The following is a 23,243-nucleotide window of genomic DNA, read 5'->3' as shown; positions in this document are numbered from 1 at the left end:
CCAGCACAAATAAAGGAAATCCTAATATCTCCTCCACTGAGTCACCACAAACATATTACAGATTTCAAAACTGAATTTGTATGAACTTCATGCATCAAGTTCTGCATATACCACACAGCAAATAATAATTTAAGCAAGAAGTATCAGGAGAACACGAAAATTCTGAGTTCAGGCTGCTGTTTATCTCTAACTTAGCCTTGACTTTACAGAATATATGGTAGTTAAGATCACCCACAGCTGAGAAATGTTTTTATAGAACAAAGTATAGCACACAAGCACAACAGAGACAGCAATGCCCTTGTGAAGGTTTTACTTTACAACTGCTATTTACTTCTAACCTTAAGCTGTTTAATGATGGCATCATAATTAAATAGTCAAAGAAATGGAGTACATGCTACAATAAATTATATAAAATATGGCACTGAATACTTTCTAGACTCCACTTTGAGAAAATGCATCTCTCGTGCCTGGCTCCCAAGTTCACAACTAAACTGTCCAACCTGAGAATTTCACAATCTGAACACACAGTCCAGTTTAAAGGGATTCTGGAAATCTAATCCTAATATAATTCTAAAACACACAAAGGTGTTAGAATAAATGACACACGAATAATGAAACAATCTAAACCCCACTCCAAATGCATTATGCTTTATCTAGGAAAATGAAATGTGACTGCCCTAAGCACTAGTTATGACTAGCTTGCACACACACAGCGTAGTTGCCCACTGAACTGGTATGTGAGGCCAGGAGAAATCACTGATAAAGAACAGGCACGTCCACAAGCTGCCCACACTCAGAGTGGTTCTCCTCACCATGCCTTGACAATGGAGCCCCTCCCAAACATGTGAGCAAGTTTTGAATGGTTTTGAGAGATCTATGAAGTTGCTCTTTGAAATCTGTCTGCCTCTAGAGCAGGGCTTCTGTGCACACATAAACACATCTCTGTGAGTCTCTATGAACTGAGTTCATTCCTCCTCCCCACCCGTCCTCACGAAGGACTGGGATGCTGCTGGCTGAAGAACACAGTTGTGCAAACACCTCAGCCAAGTCAGAAGCAGTGTGCCCAACTGAAAGGAACAACTTGGCAGATAGAATGCATATTAAGTTCTTAAAACAAAGTTGAAAGTAACAATAAATCATTGACAAGGGATAATATTTTTAAAATATGCATTGTTTAAGAATTACGAGATTTCAAAATATCTTTATCAACTTTACAGGTTTCACCTTTGGTCTGTTTGAATGAATTGGTTATTCCTTTGATTCATTCTTTATTGGCATTTACTTCACTTTTTCCCTCCCATATTTAATAAGGTTTCCAATAAGGCTGTCCTGATTAACAACAAATGGATACTTAAATGACGTGATAATGCCATTCTTCTTCAATAGGAATGTTTCCATAAAGTATTCACTTTTCTTTCCGTGAAAAACTGCACAAAGAAATTAAAAATTACTGCAAGAATCAGATTCTGTGCTACTGAGAGAAAAAATATAAAGTAGGTATGTGTATTGAGAACACTGTGACTGATGAATTGAAGAGAAAAATAAAGTTGTAAAAATGCTTTTCTTATGAAATTTATTTTATTTTTACTATTACATTAAAAGGAAATATATTTCAAATATATGTATTTAGGTAAATTAGATATGTTGAAGATTCCTTTAGAACTCACAAAGAAATTTCAAGTAAACGTAAGATTGATAGTTAAAGCTGAACATTTTTAAAGCTGAATTCCAAATATAAATTTAGCTTTGAATAGCTTTTGGTATTAGATAATTAAGAAGCTACATTTCTGAAACTAAATGGGCAGTTCCAGCTGTTATTTTACAATTAGTTTCCACTGAGGGTTTTAAATTAATAACTGCTGCAATAGCCTCAAACATGCCAATGTTAATTAGGAGTGGTGTTTCCATGTAATGCTATCCATATACATGAATATTTTACTGGGTTAAAGGTCTAAGCAGACTTGGTTTTTGCGTCTTTACTAAAGATAGAAGAAGTGAGAACCGTAAACCAGGAAAAGACTTCACCTCCAAGCCATATTCCAGAGAGTGATATGGGATTCTTATGATAAAGATGACATTCCTAAGGTCCTTATACTAAAAAAGCATGAGTTCAAGTACAAATAGCAAAGAACAATATTTAGAACTTGCTATTTGGTATGATTCTCTTGATTTACACTCCAGCTCAACAATTAATAGATGAAAATTATTAAATACAAAGAGAAACAAGATTGTATGTTGAAATTATATGTAAAAAAAAAAAAAAAAAAAAAAAAAAAAAAAAAAAAAAAAAAAAAAAAAAAAAAAAAAAAAAAGAAGCTATATCTTAAGGAATAAAACCATCCTAGTCTGAAATCTGAAAAAATTAGTAAATAAATTATAGGAACAGGTTCAAAATCTTCACTGTTACAATTTTTTTTTTTTACTTAACAGAGAAAGAGGACTGAAAATGGTGCTCATGCAACTCTGTTTTACAACTTGTACGCAATAAAAGAAGAACTTTTCCTTGAAACACTAAGAATTTCTTTTCTTAAAAGTTATTTTCTTACATAACATTCCCTCTGCAGTTTTAACCATTTAGAAAGTTTAGAAAAACTGCAACACAGATTTTATGATATACTCCTTTTCCCTATGGTACATATGGACATTTTAATAAGCAGCTCACATTTCCATCAAAAACTATGTGCACATACATTTTTTTTCACTGATTATCTTTGTTGCTTTTATTCAAAGAAAAAGAAAGAAACTCAGGTCAGCATTAGCTAATTCCTTGTCTGCCTAATAAATAAGCTCCAAAGAAATGTTAAAAAGTAAAGAAGCAAAATAGAAAATAAGTTTTAACAGAATCTTTGTAACATAATTAACTCTTAAAAGATAATTACTCATATTAGGTCCATATTTTGGAACACATTTAGTTACCCTAATGTTACAGTTCTATGCAAAAAATAGTTTTTAAATTGTTAGTTGGTTTGAAAAGGAAAACATCAAAATTAACATTTTTTCTCATACTAGTTATAGAAAATCCAGGCTTTTTGTAACAATAATTTCAATGTATAGTTTTATGAATATAAATCTGTCCCACAGTGATTTAATATTGAATTAAAAAATGTTTCCGAAGAGAAGATGCTTATAGATGTGGGTGCTGTTGAAAAGTTTTGAAAAGCATTTGATTTTCCAAACCACATTTGAAAGAAAAAACAGATTTCCACACAGACTGCTGGCTATGTATGTGCTTCTTTCATAGATTCCTTGCATCATTTTTTCCTTCCCCTCACTCCAGCACTATCAGGACAGACACACAAAATTGTTTATTACTCCTTATTTCACTGAAGGATTTTTGTTAACCAGTTATGGGTCTTACGTGATTATCACAACCATGTTCCAGACAGAGGTCCTTGAAATAAAGATAAATAGAAGATATTCTATAAGGAAAACAACTTTGTTTTGTTATTTATAAACGTTTGAGAGTTAAACAGTGAAAACCAGTAAACTACAAAAATGAAAAGCATAGATTAGATACATTTATAATGAAAAAACAACTTGTATTGATAAAAAATTTCATTAAAAAAATAAAAAAAAAATTGCAGATATCTTTTCATGAGTAAACTCTATGCGTAACTTTTTTGGAGAGAAGGGCCATGTTTAAAGAATTTCCATTTACATTCACAAATTGGAAACAGTAAAAGGACAGCTTTATGCTTTGATCTATGAAAGATCTACACATGAAAATGACCATGGAATACTCAGAGTTGGACTATTAAGCTTTGATATATGACATGAATCAAATCCTTGGATCTCAAAAATGATGAATCCATAGCATGGTCAACAATTAGATTCTTTATCAGCCAAGCTGAGGAAAGCTTGGGATTCTGTTTACCTAAACTCCCAGAACCCGACAGCTTAGCAATATTATTCCAGACCTTATTAGTAACACCTTTACAGGACAGCCTCCAGACAGCCTGTATTCTCTGAGTGCTGTCAGCCATTTCATTTTTGTGTTAAAAATACTGTACCTGAACATTGCTTCACTCTATCTGTTCATGGGTACTCCCTAAAATTCTACTAATTAACGTTTCTTGACAGAGTTTGCTAAAAACAATCATGTTGAGGATGATCAGCCATTACCTATCCAATTGATCAGAACATTTGCACAGTATTTGTTATAATAGGGGCCTATCCCAATATAAAACTAAACACCATCTCAGTCTCAGCTCTGTGATGCTTTAGATTTAAGCACATCCGTGTATCTACTTGCTGTTATTATTTCAGTCAGAAAAACAGAATTTCTGTGTCTTGTGATGAAGTTTCCTCAGCCATTTTCCCAATGATAGTACCCAGTTCTGCTGGTAGCTTAGCACAACTAGTGGTACTCATTGTTCTAGTTCAGACATACACCCATTTTTTTAAATTCATTACTTTTTATGTCATGTTTCCACTAACTAGAAGTGTTCAAGGATCCCAACTATGCTCAGCCTAATTGCACTAAGCACTCTTTATATATACAGGAAAATACTGTTGGAATCTAAAAAAGTGACAAAATTATCTCATAGAATGTGAGATAATTGGGCAGAAAACTGATCAAGATGACTACAGACACAGCTGATTAATCATTTCTTTAAGCATTATAATTTATTCTTGTTGATTTTCTACATTAGCCACTTTAATTAAAATAAAAAGAACTTAAGGAATGGCAAAAGGAAAACATATGAAGACACACAAAGAAAGAAATGTGGCTTTTCAAATTATCCTGGAAGATGCTACTCTGTTTGCTGCAGCCCTCTCAATCTCCCACCAAGATGGGCACCATCCTGGTGCCCACAGAATTGCTTTATATTCATAAGTAATTATCAAAAATCTAATAATATGTTAAGTTTGTTGTCTGGAGAAAGACTAACTAAACCATTTGAGTAGGAGGCTGGACTAGGTGAACTAGAGAAATCCCTTCCAATTGAAATTATTCCATGATTCCATGCTTCCTTGGACTTTTTTAACAGAATCAGCTACATAGCTGCTTTTAGCACTCTCCACATAATACCAATATTTAAGTTTTTAGAGAAGTGCTCACTGCTAATGAGAAATCTTAAATGATGTTCTCCAAAGCAAGCAAAGTATTGCTACAAACACCCCAACTCCTAAAAGACTCCATGTAGTTAAGCTCTTAATTTCCTTAATACTAATGCTGTAGCAGAAGCATTCTTTTCATGTAGGGTACCAAAGACTCCATAGATGAGAGAGCTTTATAAAGATTTTCAGGAAAGAAACTTCTGATGGAATTTTTATACTAGACATCAGAGAGTCAAACAAGAACAAATCCAGGTCTGAAAAATGTAACTTTTTGCCTTCAAAAAGGCGGTTGTTTTTTTCCTGTAGTCACAGTATTTATAAAACTTCTCTCTGATGCAATTTCTCTGGTGTCGTTTAACTGCCTGACTTTCCCTTCATCAGGGCATTAACATGATTTCCCTATCTCAGCATTCTTCTTCCCCAAAACTGCCAGATCTCTGTTTTGACAAATCTATCTGACCATTCATTTGGTCACTTCAAAAGTTCTAACACACACAGCACGATCACACAAGTGAGAAATGACCACATCACCTTGTTTTTTTGCAGCCTGTGGAGTCATTTAGGCTCCCAATCCCAATCCCAAGTTTAATATGATCAGGTAGTTAAAGTCCACAAAAACGTAGTTCTATCCTTCCCTGTGTAGCAGAAACTTCATTTAATCTGCCTGACAACTCCACAGTTTCAATTAAGTGCTCTTTCCACACTTTAGTCAGGTTAGGCAGATGCTTTTACTTGCATCCTTATTCAAGACCTCCTTTATTCTGCTCCCTGGCTGCATACCAAGGCCTTCTGGTATCTACAAAAGTTCCAATCAACAGAACTGGCAGTTTCTTGATTGAACGTACAGTTCTGGCCATATTTGTGGAGGACAAACGCACCTTACCTGGAGTTGGGGTTTAAGAATCAGAAAATCATGAGAAATCATTAAAACAAGCAAAACAGCTTCTAGGATACAGAAGAGGGAAAAAAAACAACTGAAAAAGGGATATTGTCTCATACTGTGACCAGCTAAAACTGTGTCAGTATACTTCTTTCAGAAGTCCTAAATTTACTGTTATGGTGCATGCATCTTTGTTTACTACCTTTATTAATAGACAAAACTATATTGGGCCATTTTCTACTGGAAGAAATACTTCTAGGCTCATTTTTATATGATATAAGAAAACTGAAGTTACCATGTCAATACTTTTCTTTCCAAATTCCAATAATCACCTGAAAAAATATTTGTTCCCAAGCTTTTGAGGCACGTTATTTTTCCAACATTCCATTTTCAGTTTGGTTCTCTCTTCAACTGAGCACATAAGCTATTTTTCCTAAGACATAGATGTTCAGCTTACAGGCCGAATGTGGTCTGGTTTATTTAGTATGACCTTCAGCCATACCAAACTTACCTTTCATGCACTGGCATTCAGTTAATAATGGTATATTAGCACATTCAGTTTTTCATGTGCAAATTTATGGGACAAATTCAAAAGATATTTGGAAATGTTATTCAGCCTCTAGCCATGAAAATGTTTCTCAGCCTTTTCTAAAAGAGCAGTTTCTAAATGAGAAGCAAAAATTCTTTTTATGAAGTACTACAAAAGTGACATTAATTGCATGTGGTTGTAGTTCAGGCCTAAACAGAAGACTGTTTAAACCAAAGTGACACCGCAAATTAAGTTTGTATCCCCACTCCAGAAACACTGTAAAGACAGTGGTTCAGACAACAATTTATTTTCTTTTATTCTATTAAAAGCAGCAGCAGCAGCAAATTAGAGAACAGAGGTTGGAAAAAGACAGAAGATGACATGTTGGGATTGTTAAATCACTGTAGCAGCTAATTCTTCAGTAACCAACAGGCTGCTGTAATTTAATTTTTTTAGAGTCTCTTAAACTGGATACCGTACCCCTTGTATCTCTGTTAATATTTACTAAGAAATCTTTCACCTAAGTACATCAACTACACATTGTGAGACTTTGCTCATTTTACTACTTGATTTTTAAGCATTCTGTATTAGCTCCACGTTTTGCTATCTAGTACTATCTACCATGGGCATACTAAAAGGGAAAATACTTTTTAAGTTAACAAATCTCATATTTGGAGAAACAAACACTAACATTAGGCCTAACATCAGGCCTAACATCATGTGTTAATAATATCCCACTGTTTGGTTTTTTCCCCTTGAATAAAGACTGTATGTCCTGCCCAACAATACAAAATCCTTTGTATTATTTTATTTAAAAAACTCCAACAAAACAAAACAAAAACCCCCAAAAGCAAAACAACAACAATAACTGAAAAACGGTGACATTAACTTCACTCAAAACTCCAGCAGTCTAACAGCAGTGACTGCCATGTAAGAAAATGAACAGCCATCTTCTCTACCATGGTCCTGTAAGCACACTTTGTTCTGGATCAAAGAATATGTAATTAGAAAATGCATCTAGTTCAACCCCAAACCGAAATCTTAATATTTTTATTCAAAAAACCATTAATTTATATTGCTTGAAAGTCACTTAAATGGATCAAAATAGTAACCTACTTCCCAAAATCAAAGGACCACACACTACCAACTTCAATATTATTTCATGAAATGCTGCAAAGTAACTTGACACTCTGCTCCGATATATCTTAAAGACAATTAAGCTAGTATGACTGGATGATTAAAGAAAGAAAGTAAGATAAGACCTAGTCATTTGAAAGATGCTGAGAAATTAGAAGAGTGGTCATTGAAGCAGTTAGAGGAAGTTACTAAAAATGTCAGACATTTCTCAGAAAAAGACATAGGAAGCATAATGCTGTGAGACTGGTTGCAAAGAAGTCATTAACACATGAGAGAGGTCTTTGGCCCAGCACTTATTTCTATCTTACTCATTCAGCGTCTTGATTTCTAAAGGAGAACTGGAGCACATTGTAACTGTATAAAACTATGAAAACCAAATACACATTGCACAAATCTAGTCTGGAACATTTATGCAGAGGCTCATAATGCAAAATGCCACCAGCACCTTTAAGGACTTGGGTATTTGAAAAGCACTGAATTTCTGCATTTCAGGTAAAGCAACAGATGCAAAGATATTAGACTCAAAAATGTAAACTAGCACAGCTTCATTGATTTCACTGGTTTGTAATGTGCATACAAGGAACTTCACAGCTTCCCTCAGTGACTGAAATGACCTCACAGAAGCTGGACATTACAGATTCCACTTTATAATCAGGGACTTTCCTGATAAATTTTTGGTTGCTATGAGAAGAGTGGAACCTACATTTGGTTCTCTAACTTCTCAAAGCAGATATCAGACTGTCTCAGACAGAAGGGGCAGAAGCAGGAGGAGCCTGTACAAATGTCAAAAGGATCTTCTTTGATCTGCAGGCACATCGGGAGCTGGACCAGGGTCTGCTACCCAAAGCTGCTGCTAGTGACAGGCTGTAAGATTTCTTCCGTGGAAGCTCAGTAATACAATAGATACAATGCTCATTTAAAAACAAAAGAGGAAAAAAAAGAAAGGATTAACTACTATAACTAAACATACAAGGAAAGCCATTAATTTAAATGTTTCCACATGGAAATATGAAGAAAAAGACTCTCTTACAACTTCTAAGTGATCAGAAGTAAAACTGCAGATATTTCATGGTCTCCTAAAAATCCTAGTCTTGACAAAAAGTAAAACTCGCTGTCATTTTCTAGGCAGTAAATGTTTTACTGCTGGGAAAAGATTTTGATGTTTGTAATTTCTATTGAAGAGCACTATGAAGTAGTTAAAAATATTGCCACATCTGAAAAACAGACCAACGGGAAGTATAAGACACTTGTTCATCTGTATTTCTGTGACTTTTCTCACTTGGTATTATTTGCAACCATACTTTCATGTCTGGCAACAGTGCCAACTCTACTAAGGATCATATATTACTTTTATCATGCTGATTACATATGTTCACCAGTTTTGCTGCCTATATATGATTAGTGTGGTTTGCACATACTTAGTGACACAATCCAGAGCATGACATTTTCACAGAAAATGTGTTTACTGGGAAAGAGCTCCTTAGAAGTTTGCATTCCTTTCAGCTTTGATCTACGTGACATCAAGAATCCTACAGTTTGAATATATGTTTACCATTTATATTATTAAGATCTATCTCCTTCACAGTCTATGGCTACTGAACACTTTGGTAGTCACAAAAAATTTCCTTTTCTCTTAGGTGAACTTAGTAGTAGCTGAATAAAAGAAAGCCTCCTAAAATGTTCTCATCTGTGAGCTTAAAATTCACAATGACTCGACATTTAAATTCTGTTATTCATCACCACTTCACAGCAGAACTTGATTTGTCTAAATGGATTTGAAAGCCCACAAGTGAAGAAAATCAGAAAAACCTGGTTTTGAATATCAAAAGATTGTATGTGAAAAGTATTTTTACAGGCTGCACGTACCCGTTTTATTGATCAATTAACTTCTCTCAGAATGAATTTTTCCGAGACCATATTTGAAAAGTCAAACCCCTCCCCCGACACTTACTGATAAATGTCTTTTCTGAGCACAGCTCTGCTAAGAGGGTTGTCAGCCTGAGGAGCCATGGAGACAGATCCAATCTTGAGAACCAAAGTATCTTCTTTACTTGCTGGATTAGCTGTAGTTAGGAGAAGAGAAAAATAAGTTTGATTAAAAGTCAAAGGCACATAGCAGGAACACTGAAAAATTATTACTTAAAAAAAAATGTACATAAGAATATTTGCTAAGGGTTCGGTTTTGCTCAGGAGCACCATTAAATCGATAGCCCTGCTGTGATATATTTTGTTTCTCCATAATTTTATGGCACCATTGAATCCTGGTCTGTGACTTCTCATTTTAACTGATGCTTTTTTATATTACTAATTTTTTTCCTCCAAAATTACTTTTTCCATGGACTTGTTTGAAATCTGCTTGTTTCTTGAATAATTATTTGCTGAAATATCAGCAGGTAAACTACTCTAAATCATGCATCCTTTTTATTAAAGGCCTAGATCCTTTAGATGTAAAACATTGCAGGTTATTGCAATATAACCATCCTAGTAGCATTTGCAATGGGCTGCAGCACACATGAAAAGTTCAAACACAAGGACTGAAACAAGAGAATCTGAAATCTGACACATATACAAAGAACAAGATGTAGTACTGGACAGTAAATTTCACATCAGTAACAAAATTATTCCAAGAAGAAAAATCTCTGCTTTCCACTTCATCTCCATCATTTCCAAATTTCATCCACATGTAGTTTCTTAGTTTTAAAAGCAATGGTCGTATTAGATTGAAAACCACGGTTCTGCCCAGAAATAAAATAGCACCACGTTTTCTTGCAGTAAATTAACTCTGTCAGCAGACAGACAAAGCACTTGGATAAGGCTGTGCTCAGAAGACTCCACAGAAACTAAGAAGCTCCCGAGAACATGCAATGCAAGTTCAGAGAGTTCATCACATGAAGGGAAATGGTTCACTGCAACACCTGTGCGATACGTAGCAAGGGCGGAATGACATCACGCTTGCTCTCAAATCCAAGAAAGTTCTGGAAGATTCTCATATATGAATTTTAAAAATGAAATTATAGTAGCAGAAAAGAGTTTAGATAGTTCACTTAAGAGTGAAAAGCATGGTGTGGAAAGAACAAGCAAAATCTATAAGCTTAAAAAATGGCAATTCAGACACATGAATGTCTTGGTTAAAAAGACACCATGTTTTGCAGCTAAATGTGTATGTAGACGTATCTGTATTTTTTAAAAGATCTAAGAAATCACAGAATTCACAGAAATTTCAAGATATTTTGAAACTATTGTAGGGAATACCACAGTAAACATGTGGCAAAGCGGGAACACAAATTCTGATGCACGATTATATCAGAACATAAGTAATTTAGTTAAAAGAACTTCATCAGTTTACAAAATAAAGTCAAATCCTTTAGTCTCTCCAAAGCAAAATTAAACTATTTACAGATTGTTTGGTTGCCAGAACTAAGATAGAAAAGTTAAGCTGATGACAACCCCTTTTTTGACCAAATTTGAACTCCTTCAACTTTCAGATAAAAAAAAAATAAGTAAGGCATTGTGCTAAATATTAGAATATCACCACTGTACATTTACGTGTTGGATTTTTTCTTTCCAACATTTACATAAGAAAAAGGAACGAAGGTATTAATATATATCAGACTGTAACTGCAACTTAATTAGGTGGCAAATGCCTTATTCTGAGAAGTGGTTCTTACAAAAAATGTATCTTAGGCTAAGAATTTTAATTTGTCTGTGACAATTAGCAAAGCAAAATAAACACAGGACTTCTCATTACGGTCTCTATTGGGTAAGTATTTTAGGAGTTTTTTCAAGACTGAGCATGGACCTTTTGTGTCCAGTTTCCTGTAGGTCAATAAATTAAGTCAAACCAGAAAGAATTACAGGCATTGATATGTTCAGCTGGTTTTTAATGAGTGGTAATATGAGTTATGACTTCATGTGATGAATTCACATATCCATTCACAAACCCATGTTTTTCAAAATGTGGGAATAATGTAGCAAACATAATGACAGTCATTACAGATATTAATAACTTTGAAGGGAAAAACATCTACACTGTACAACGTAAGTATAACCTAGGAAAGTCTTAGTGACTCAAGTGTAATAATGTTGTTCATAATTTCACTTGGCTTTATGCACTTACTTCCATCGTCTTTTGCTGAGCTAAAGACATTGTGCTCTTTTAATTCTTTCTTTTAAGGCTTTTTCCTCAGCACTTGATTAACATTTGTGATGCTTTTCAGCAACCTCTCTGCTTCTATCAATATCCAGTTTTATAACAGAAAGCAAATTGGACACTCTATTTCATCATCTGCCATATGCAGAAGTACAGCTATCACCCTTAATTTCTTTTCACCAAGTTCACTGTAACCCTTAAGCTGTTTTCAGCCACTGTTTCAAAGGATAGTCTCTCCAGTCCTGAAGACACAGTCTGCACAATCTGTTTCCTTGATACATAACTTCAGCTTTGGAAGACTTAGTATATTTTCTACAAGTAGTGATGTAAGGACAGTGACCCAGATGCATGGCCTTGGGAAATTCTTTGCAACATTTGCTGATGCTATTTACTTTCAGAAATACCAATTTCACTTGCTACTCCCAATTGACAAGTTTTTGTGGTTTTTTTTTTTAGCCTTCTGGTTAGCCATTTTTAATTCATTTAACATTTCCGCAGATATCATATGGGGATGTATTTTAATTAAATACCACAAGACACAATGTCAAACTCCTTACTAAAGTCTAAGCATATCAAATCTTTGCAAACATTTTATCAACTAAGAATTGAAACCACAATGAAGAATGGAAATCAAATGTGTTTAACAAGACTAATTTTCCATAAAACCATGTTTATTATCATGCAACAAATATGTAATCGTTTATTAACTTAATTCTTTAATATTTTTTCCTATAGTCTCTCTGAAGGAGAGCAATAAAACTACCTGTCTTAATTTTATTTGAACATCACACTTTTCATTTTACTAGATATACCTTCAGCTGTCTAAAACCTGGTTTTCCAAGGTGTGTTAAAAATTAGCCTCAGAAGACTAAGTTCCCTGAGCACAAGTTACTCAGCCTGACTGATCTGAAACGTTAATAGTAAGCAAGGAGGATATTACAGACCATATGTTATGACAGACTTCAAAGTAGAGAGTCATGCTCATGTGACAAGAATATATCACTTCTACAAATGCAGGACATACGTTTATTCAGTGTGCCGCCTTTTCTTTCTCACTATCAACAAATTTATCATGCCCTTTCTAGTGATTCCTGATATTTTGCTCCTAGTATGTACTAAAAAGAGTTGCTATAGTCCTCAGACCAGCCAGATGTGGATTATCCATCTCTATCACTTCTTATCAGTTTTTTGCAATTTACCATTTTTATTTATAGTCTTCTGCTATTCAGTAATTCTTGTTCCTATTTGTTATATATTGCTTTTATATATTTAGTTATCTTTACTTTATTGCTAAGTTAAGTGTGGGCTGTTGGCCAGAGCTTGAAACATCATCTGATGTATTAACAAATCAAACTCGGAGAAAGCAGCATTGCTTATTGCCTAGGATAGAATGCTGCCCTCAATTCTACCACAAAAAGAAATGTTAATTTGGCGCCGCTGCAAAAACTATGCCACTAAAATATTATAAAATTGTGTGGGTGTAGTCATGCATGCATGTATGTAAATTCCTCAGAAGAAAAAACATGATTTTGATTATTTCATAGTGTTTGTCGACCACAGTTCGTTGTGCAAGTTTGGTTTCGGACTGCGTGAAAAAAAAGATTTGCTTTTTTTATTTTTAACTTTACGTGTAAAGTCACAATTACATGTGGTTTTTGGGGGAAGGATAGTTTTCATTTTCATAACTATCATCGGTGTGCACAAGGTATGAACAGCAGACAACTGAGTAGAAGAGAAACCGAAATAATTTTTCTACTTCTAGTGCAGTGATTGCAAATTGAAACATGTAAATTGGATCGGATTGAAAATCTCTCCTAGTCAATAAATGATAAATGAGGTCTTATGGAGGCATATCTCCACAGTATAAAACACTTCCCTGACCTAGCACCCCAGTGATGTGGGTCACATTCAACTCTCACTTCTTATTGCTGTTTCTAATTTCTATTGTTCTTGAAGACAATAAGTAGGAGAAGAGAGAAGCAATCTATTTCATGTTCATAAACAAATGAGACTTCAGGAAAATCTAGGGTGAAGGAAGAAATGAAAACACAGTACTGATTTTCAGAGTGATGCTATTTCAGAGTTTTCCAGGGAAAGAGTTAGTTGGCTGTCTTACTAATTTATTAAAGATAATCTTTAGTGTTATGCTTTAAAAGCAAAAAGCTTTTCTTCCCACATCAACTGCTTAACTATGGCAATTCTGTTCCTAGCATGTATTTTCTAGCAAGGGACAGCAACAAGACATAGGTTTTTTAAAACTTCTTTTTAATGAAATATACAGCTACAGAGCTACAGAAACATACTTTTAAAAAAGATTTCCTTGACAGCATGCCCTAGAAATCCCTTCCAACTAGAATTATAATTCTTTCTTGCTAACACAGCCAGTCTAATTTTATCTTCCTGTGTTTTCAGCATTCCCAGTTGGAAAATTGTAGAGGATGCTGGCAAAAAAATGATCTATGTAAATTCTCACTGTCTGCACTTCTTGCAAATAGGTTATGAGAAAAATCTAAAGACTATACTCTTAGGATTACATTGTGTGTTGTCATATATAATGGTAAAAAACTCCCTCCATACCTACAGAACTTATGCAAACATATCATGATACCAGTAAAACACTACTTTTTTTTTTTTAATCTCTAGAAAAATTGTGAGAAGTGAACACGCTCTTACTAGTTATTACATGGTGTAATTTTAATGTTAGCATCTCTTTATTTATCTATAAATACTGTAATAGGGATGGAAATACATTTTTACATATGAAGAGAAAATGATTTCTTACAGAAGAAGTATTTTCCATAGATCAAACAGCTATTTACAAATGGTTTAGCTACCCAAACTCTGTAAATACCTAAAAGCCTGCTGCGTAAGAGAGTCAGAATAGCTTCAACTAAAATGATAAACATCATCATCTGTTGGGCATCAATCATAAGGTAAATTTTAATGACATTTTCCAAACTGAACTAGAGTATCTAGTTGTTTCACCACTGTATGATTTTCCAGGTGTCGTTATCACAAGAACTAAGGTTCCCTGATTATGCTCCATTGCTGGAACACGTGTCTATGAAGACTAATTGATAGCAGTGTAATGAGAGCTGACACAGAACCCTTTCCACAGTTCTTGACCATTTCTTATAATGTAAACTCTTTAGGAACCAGGAAAGCAAGGATCAAATAAATACCCAGAAGAACTTTTGAGCAGATCTGCAGAGAAACAGCATGAATATTAGATGTTTTCTAACTACGACCCTTAAAACTGAAGCCAACGGTCAGCAATTTAACTACAAGTATTTGTCTACAACCCTGAACAGCAAAATATCTCTTAACATAAAATGTTGTACCTTCTGGATTATGCCGACCTTCCTCATTTTTGGGAAAGAAGACTCTTATTACACCAGTGTTGATATAAATCAGAGGCAAGTTGCGGGAGGTTAGAGCGTGAGTCCTCATAGGTTGGCCTGGTGACTTTCTTTTCTCCTTTTGACTCTTTGGCAACCTGGCTTGAAAAATGCTTGCAATGGCATTAAGCAAAGGAAAACAGAGGACCACATCAAAGGCCTGGGCAGAGAGAAGGATCTCATGGAGAAAGTGAGGAGAACCATCAGTGTGACCTTCTGACAACTTATGGAATGTTCTTCGTTCATTTCTTGAAATCAGTTTGTGCCGCACGTTTTTTGTCACAGCTTTGGTGTAAGTGAGAGAAAGAAATCCATGTTGCTGGTGTGAGCCATCTAAAAGTTTTGCAGTTGCCTGTTTCAAGGAAAAATTAATAAATAAATAAGCTGCAAAAATGTACATGTAACGTTCATCAACTACCATATTCTCTGCTAGTTAGGTTGTTCAGTGTTCTATATTTTCTAATAGCTTCTCACAGTCCATTAATAGTAAAAAAACCCAAAACCTTTCATTTTTTTGAAAGGAAAAATTTGTTCTCTGCATGTCCACACTTCTCTGCAGTGGGTCAGCTAAAACTATGAATTTCAGAACATCTTTTTCTTTTCTAATTATTTACGTTGCATGAACAAATCCAAACAGCCAAAAAACCTCAATGTATTTAAGAATCTAAATTTACGAAAACTTTCTGATACTTTTTAACACAGTTACACATTTTGATTTCTCCTTCATTTTAGACGTTTGCAGATCTTACTCTATTTGCATTGTTCCTTCTGTGTGTGAAAAAAACTTAGGTGCTAAAATATCGCTTGGGTGCTGAGACAGCTTCGTTCTATCTAAACATGGATATTTAAACCACACATAGTAAACTAAATAAGAATTGAACTGGTTTTGTCTCCTCATCTCTGACCATTTAAAGAAAATAGCTGTACCACATGCTAAAGCACATCACTTAAATGTACAACGCATTGTACTTTAGAAACTGCAGATTCCTTCACTTAGGACAGATTTTTCTAGCTAAAGATGGCAGCTAGATGCTTAGCTCCTGGAAGATATATAGTACAGTTTCCATATTATCTTTGAAAGTTAGTGATAGTAAAATGTAAAAAAAAAAATTATTTTAACAATGTTATAAACATTTTCATAGAATTCTTTACCACTGTTTAAATATTAGCTTTTATCATATGAGCACAAATGAAAGCAAATACATTTCGCAAGTCATTGCTTCTTTCGGCATCTTAAACTTGATTAAATTAAATTAAATTGATTTCAAACCATTGTTAACAGAAAAACAACTCTTTCCTTAATAAAGAGGATATATAGTTTAAATGCTGGAAAACTGGAAGCTTTTACAATTAAGTGAACTAAAACAAATTGGTAAATTAATTTCCTATAGGAATTCAAACAAGGAGAATAAGGGAAAGTATTCCTGATCAAACTCACGATGAAAATAGATCAGACCATATAGAACTTCCACTAACATAAAATGATATACCCACACAATTGTGAAGATAAAGACCCCCATGTCATAATATATAAAGCCTTTCAAGGACGAAGAGGCAAGAAAAAAAGGTGTTAAATATTTCACACTGAGCTATTCTGAATCAGCAAGTAATGTTCGAAGCATTCAAATGAAAGACTTAAATATGAAATTGTTAATTTTTGCATTATCATAATTAGAGAAGTAATTTTTTAAGGCTGCCTAAAGGTATACTGCAGTAATACTAAGTTCTTAAATCCCTAAGTAGATATCAGAATTACATTAACACAACACAGCATTTAGTACTGGCTTTTATATATCAGGGCTTCAAACATTACTGTATGTGCTCATTTTTAATATAAATCAATCCCACTCACTTCAGTGGTCTGTTATGTACAAAGCTGTGAACTACCAACCCTCATTCCTATATCTACTAAAAATGACAACTATTACTAAAGGGTAAGAGGGAAATAACACAATACATAATCAATCTAAGCAAGAAATATTTTCAGCAAAAAAAAGTTTAGATGCCAAGAAACTAAAGCACTTTAAGATTTTTATTTTTTTACTGGCATTTATCAGTGGAAGTTCTGCAGTAAAAAATTTTTAGAAGATTCTTACAGAGGGAAAGAAGCCAGAGAAGTTACTGAAAGGATCCTGCTTGCTGACGGGTCGAACCAACAAGGTACGTCTGTTCAGCTTGTCAGTACAGGAAAGGAACACACCTCCACATTGTCCCAGAGACCAAGAATCTTCCCCAAGGCTTGAGATAATGAATGAGGCATTGGAAGATGGGAAGACAAAAAACAAAGAAACAAAAGAGTTGATATAAGCAAAAAAAAAAAAAATTACATTTCTATTGCATGTTTTGATGTAACTGCAAGATTTTTTGATGTAACTGCCACACCTTTTCCTAAGAAGCTGAAATTCAATCCGATCAAGCAAAAAAAATTGTTAATTTGCAAAATTTTATGTCAAGGGACAACCTATAGCAAGAGCTCCAGACACATGAGAATAAAATTATAGTAAAATCCCACATATAGAAGAGGGACTTACCCTTGGATTTTCAGCAGACAGCTTTAACAGAACAAGGAGAATGATTACAAGAACAAAAGAAACTGTGAACATAAAGCTGTCTTCACATGTTACAAAATCAGTATTATTTAGAAAAAAATTAGTTTTTAACTATTAAAATGTGCTTTGTACTACAGCTCTTGTAATCATTCTTTTTAACATACTGAAGAGTAAAAGTATGTTGCTTGCATTACTCAGGTAACCACCTTAGTTTACTAAAGAAATCTCACCAAAAATTTTTCCTCTACACTGTAGAAAAATTCTTTCAAAATGTCCTGACTGCCAATCTCCCCCTGGCCTGGAAGACAGAAAGTTCACCTCATCTGTTCTCTGCTTTTGGTTTTAGTCCACAGAGATTTACAGATAAGAGCACGGTATTCTGAAGAGATTAGGAAATATAAATGAGAACAGTAACAATTCTGTCAAGTGGAATAAGTTTTGGGTTTTTCTTTCCTTTCTTTTTTTTTGTCCCCCCCAAAGCTTCTTAAGAGCACAAATCTACTGGGATTTCATAGAATCACAGAATATCCCAAGTTGGAAAGGACCCACAAAGATCATCAAACTTCAACTCCTGGCCCTGCATAGGACCATCTCCAAGAGTCAAACCATCTACCTGAGAGCACTGTCCAAATGCTTCTTGAACTCTGTCAGGTTGAGCCTGTTCAGTGCCCAATCAGCCCCTGCATGAAAATCCTTTTCCTAATATCTAACCTAAACCTCCCTTGACACAGATTCACGCCATTCCTCAGGTCCTAAGGGTCACCACAGAGAAGAGATCAGTGCCTGTCTCTCCACTTTCCCTCGTGAGGAAGCTGTGGACCCCATGAGGTCTCCCCTCAGTCTCCTCCAGGCTGAACAGACCAAGCGACCTCAGCTGCTCCTCATATGGCTACCCCTTAAAGCCTTTCATCATCTTTGTAGCCTTCCTTTGGACATAAGAGCTTAATATCTTTCTTATACTGAGATGCCCAAAACTGCCCACAGGGCTCAAGGTGTAGTGGCACCAGTGCAGAGCAGAGCTTGGACAATCCCTTCCATTGACTGGCGGGCAACGCTTTTGCCAGGACACGCTCGGCACTCCTGCGTAGTGACTTTTTTTAAAAGATTTTAAAAATTAAGTACAAATTCTGTATATAATGTAACATTTGATAATCAAATAGTAACTGTATTTTAACTTAAGCAAAAAGATAGAAATTGAAATATTTTTTAAGACAGTTGATCAGGAGTAAGGTCTCAGATATGTTGGTAACTTTGCTAAGCTGAATCTAAATCTCCTTCCTGTTGTACCTAGGGAACAATAAGTGTCCAATAAGACCTTGCAGACATTAGTTTCCAAGTCAAAATGATTTGTGCTCCTAAATATTTTAGTTATTTTCAATGCCAAAAACTGTGCTGAAGGCTTTTAACTATGTTTTTCCTCTCAAGGAGTGATACAACTATTCTATTTTTTCTTACTTTCGGTCTCCCATAATGGAATTTGTTGATATGTAATGGCAAACACTAACCTAGTTGAATAAAGACTACATAGGCTCTCTCTTCCTTTTTTAAGACTAGTGTGTTCATGGCCAGTACAAGTTAGAAGGTGGCAACTGCAATCTCTCTATAGAATCATATGTCCAGGTGCCAAATGAACACAGTCACATTGGTGTAGCAAATTATCCAGACAATAGGACTTGCTGAAGTTGGAAGGCAGAGTAGGCTTAACTAGCTACCCTAAATGTACATAACATTGATGATACCTTGCTGACATTAGTTACTGCAGTTTCACTGGTGTGTTTGCACAACGCTGTGCTGTGTCACACACTCAGCTGCGTTCCCTGCACTACGTAAGTGCTGCTTTGCCACGGCAGTAGAAACAGCTTCCTTTTTCAGAAACTTGGTTTTAGCTTGTAAGAGTAAGGTACCGTAAATCATTAAATACTGGCACTTGCTAACACACCATGAACCAATATTTCAGGAATTTCCCATTCAAAAGTTAAGCTAAACCAAATTATTTTAGTCTAAAGGACCAACAGAGCAGTAAGTGTGAAAAAAATCACTGATTTGCAGTGATTTCTATGTATTTCTTTGGAATAATATCTAATTCTGAGAAGACATAATTCTGATTTTTCTTTTTTAAAAGGTTAAAATATTTTCATTTAAATTGAATACTTACCTTAAATTCAAGTTAAGAAGAAAAAAAAAAAAAACAAAAAACGAAAACACCACCTGCCTCCTTCTTTCAGTCTGAAATTAAAGGATAGCAACTCACAGGAATTACCTGTTTCTGTAATGGTCAATATTGAAACTTTCTATTTTACATTTGATTTTCGTATAGACATCCTGCATATCCACTGAGGCACTGAGATCTTCTAATTCACTGACAACACAAACTTCTGCAATAGTCAAAGAAAAAAAAATTTGTTAATTAATCTGAAACCTGCAGGATTTTAAGCAAGAAATATATCTGAGACACTACATTTTGTAAACAGGATAATGCTACTTCTATGCAGTTTTCTCATAAAGCCCTTTTTGATTCGAGTGTCACACATACAGGAACCAGAAAAAAACCCCTAGAATCCAAACCTTTTTATACAAATGTGTAGAGAAGCTTAAATATGGTGTTTTCAGTTCAGGTGTTCATAGTGTAATTTATAATTCCTAAATAAGAAAAGTAAAAAAACATCTGCCAAGATGTTTACTCTAATTATACTGGAGTTTTCTTTCTCTCATATAATTATTTTTTTAAAATCAAAGGGTCTTGAAAATTTGCTTTAATCACTAGTCACCTTATTTTTTCCCATATCTATGAGCAAGTGTAAATTACTAAGCAGTAGTGTTTCCTAGCAAAAAAAAAAAAAAAAAGGGAAGAAAATGTTAAGTCATGCTATTTATGGAATCTGAATTGCTTACAAAAAATTACTGTTGGATGATAATGCAACTTTAATCTCAAAATAAAAAAGATAAATTGTGTACCACACATACTTCTGTTTTCAGCTGAGAAGTTGAAATTTCTCCACTGAACTCCATATTAAACTTCCTGTGACTGGTAGGATTACACTATAACGATTGTGTTAAATTTAAATTTGAAATTATCAATACAACACTACATGACTATATATGGACATACACAAAATAATTATGAAATCATATCAAAATGAAACATGATTGCTTCTAAGGCAATAAACGCAGCCCTTTATTGAGTAAATTAAATAACTTATTTCCAATTAAACATAATTATCGTTCCACATGGAGTGGGAAGTTTATACCAAAGAACAACACTGCAGTTGTTGCAAAGAATATTACATACAGTAATCTAACTAGAGATTGTTGCTGCAGTTTAAAATACAGATCTGACCCATTTTTCTGTGTTACAATGTTCAGTAATGTCGATACAAGCTCTGAATAGCTAATATTGTGCTGTAAAATAATGTATGAAATTCGACACAGCACATTAGGGGGAAAAGTGCTGAATACCTGTGCCATTATTTCTAGGATCAGGAGCAAACAATTTTATAGTAATTTTTGGCAACATCCACTGCATCCATAGGCTGACACGTCCACTTGAGACTCCAATGTTACTTGTTGTTTGTTCCAGTGTAATGGAGTCTGAGAATGGAGAATCATCACCACCCTGAAGAGAATCACCCTAAGAAACAGAAGCAACAGCTGAGGAAAGAAGTATTGCTTTTTAGAGTTCCACTTCTTTCATCTCTCAAGACTGATGCAGATGCCCAAACTATTTAAACACATACTCACCAACAGGATATTTGAATCAAGCCATTTTTTTACATCAGGAAAAAATAAACAAAGTCTTTTCCCCTTGTCTTTGGTAGATCTTGGCAAAGACTATATGTTAAAATTTTAAGGTTCCATGACAGTTCCACTTGGCATAGCAAGCTTTCCTCATTAATTCTACACTGTGGAAACATTATCATCAAAAACATAGGCTGATAGAAATATTTGGAGATGCAATAGGAAAAGTGTTATTATGCAGGCTTGTGCATACGTGAATGGCAAAAGAAAGAGTTATTGGAGGTACCAAGTGAAGAGTCACCCAGTAGGACCATAACACCTATATTACGTACACACCAGGGTATTACGTACACAATTTGGGTTATTTTTTCCCCTTCTATGTGCTTCTCTGTAATGCCTTGGGAAAGAGATTTCAAAAAACAGAAGATTCTTTTAAGAATTGGAATTATTTTAGTTGCCACTTTATAAATTTTTTTTTTTTAAAGACATGACTGTCTTGCAATACTCTTAAATATAAGAAATGTTGACAAATCTGTTTGATTTCTGTGCCATCAGTTATCTCTGTTCATTCCCTAAAACATTAAGGGCTCAACAAAGAAGACACAAAGGTTAATGTTTCTTAGGAAAAGAACATGACAATTGAAAGCTATACTGAAAATCCTGTTATGTGGGTTTATTAGAGCAATGAAAGCAAGTTCTGATCATATTTACTGGCCATAAGACTTCATCCTGCTCCTTTGCTGCATCTAACTGTTTCCAAATAGGTAAGGAAAGATGCAAACATATAAATGTTCATCAGCTCCTAGTGTTTAGAGACTATTAAACTGAATGCAATGGACATATAAGTCACTGACATCAACCAAAATCCACTAAACATCCAGCATCATCTTCACTTGCAACTCCACCATGTGTTGCAAGTTTACTTCCTTCAAGCACAAAAGCAAGGAGTAAGGTATAGTCACCTTAATCCACTAAGATCAAGTTGTCTCTAAGATTCACAGATCAATGAACACTCAAAGTCTTAATTTTCATTGAAGTTTTAGGGCACTAGACAATGTAAATTATGATGAACAACATGTTTGAGATTTATCTAATTACTAGCAACGATTATTTCTATGGCAGACACCTTGGAAATCAGATCAACACAGAAAGCATTGCAATTGGACTGAAACAATTTTAACCTGTCAGGCAAGAAGCAAGAATGCACTCACTTCAGCTTCAGATGTTCCAGGGAAACTTACTTTCAGCAGCAAAATTAAAAATGTGACAGTACTTGCCTCATTCTGCAGTCCAAGACTGGAGAATGTGAGCATGGAAATTCTGTTAGCAATCTATTTTTTCGATGGGTAGAATTTATCTCAAACCAAATGACATGACTCATATGGAAGCATTTATGTTGACAAATCACATTTTCAATCAACTCAGGCCTACAATTTAATTATAGGTTTTGTAAGCTCTTAAGAGGACACAGAGAGAAACAGCAAAGGTACTTTATCTGCATGCAGTAACCTTTACTCTTGAAAAACTCAGTAATATTTACCACAATTGGTAAGAAACCATCTATGTTGTCAACAGCTGACATAGAGAACTTACCATTCCAGGTACTCATTCATACGAGGAAAGGAGAGATTGCGCAACTAACATATGTTCCTGGAAAATAATACCTAAACACAAGACTATAATACCTGGACCAGTTCAACACATGCAATATGAAGTGTTGAAATGAAAATTAAGACCCAGTTCACCTTCAGTTATCTATGGTGACAGTGGCTTTGCATTATTCAAAATGCATGAAAGAAAATAG

The 23,243-nt window shown here is 34.6% G+C and overlaps 1 protein-coding gene across 1 annotated transcript in view; it reads right to left on the bottom strand.

Moving 5' to 3' along the window:
* Positions 1-23,243, bottom strand: part of LOC114068236 (vacuolar protein sorting-associated protein 13B-like) — a gene marked incomplete at both ends in the record, with an annotated part of 202,250 nt that overhangs the window by 129,757 nt on the left and 49,250 nt on the right. Inside the window, 5 exons of the mRNA XM_027904187.1 lie at positions 9,559-9,670; positions 15,099-15,507; positions 17,252-17,393; positions 19,965-20,079; positions 21,161-21,332. Of these exons, the coding sequence (XP_027759988.1) occupies positions 9,559-9,670; positions 15,099-15,507; positions 17,252-17,393; positions 19,965-20,079; positions 21,161-21,332 (950 nt within the window). The remainder of the gene's footprint in view (positions 1-9,558; positions 9,671-15,098; positions 15,508-17,251; positions 17,394-19,964; positions 20,080-21,160; positions 21,333-23,243) is intronic.

Source organism: Empidonax traillii, unplaced genomic scaffold (assembly GCF_003031625.1).
Source record: "Empidonax traillii isolate 1590-97213 ecotype Southwest subspecies unplaced genomic scaffold, ASM303162v1 scaffold1017:size211477, whole genome shotgun sequence".
Lineage (NCBI taxonomy): Eukaryota > Metazoa > Chordata > Aves > Passeriformes > Tyrannidae > Empidonax > Empidonax traillii.
Note: the sequence above shows the minus strand (reverse complement) of the source record. Positions and strands in the feature narration are given on the sequence as shown.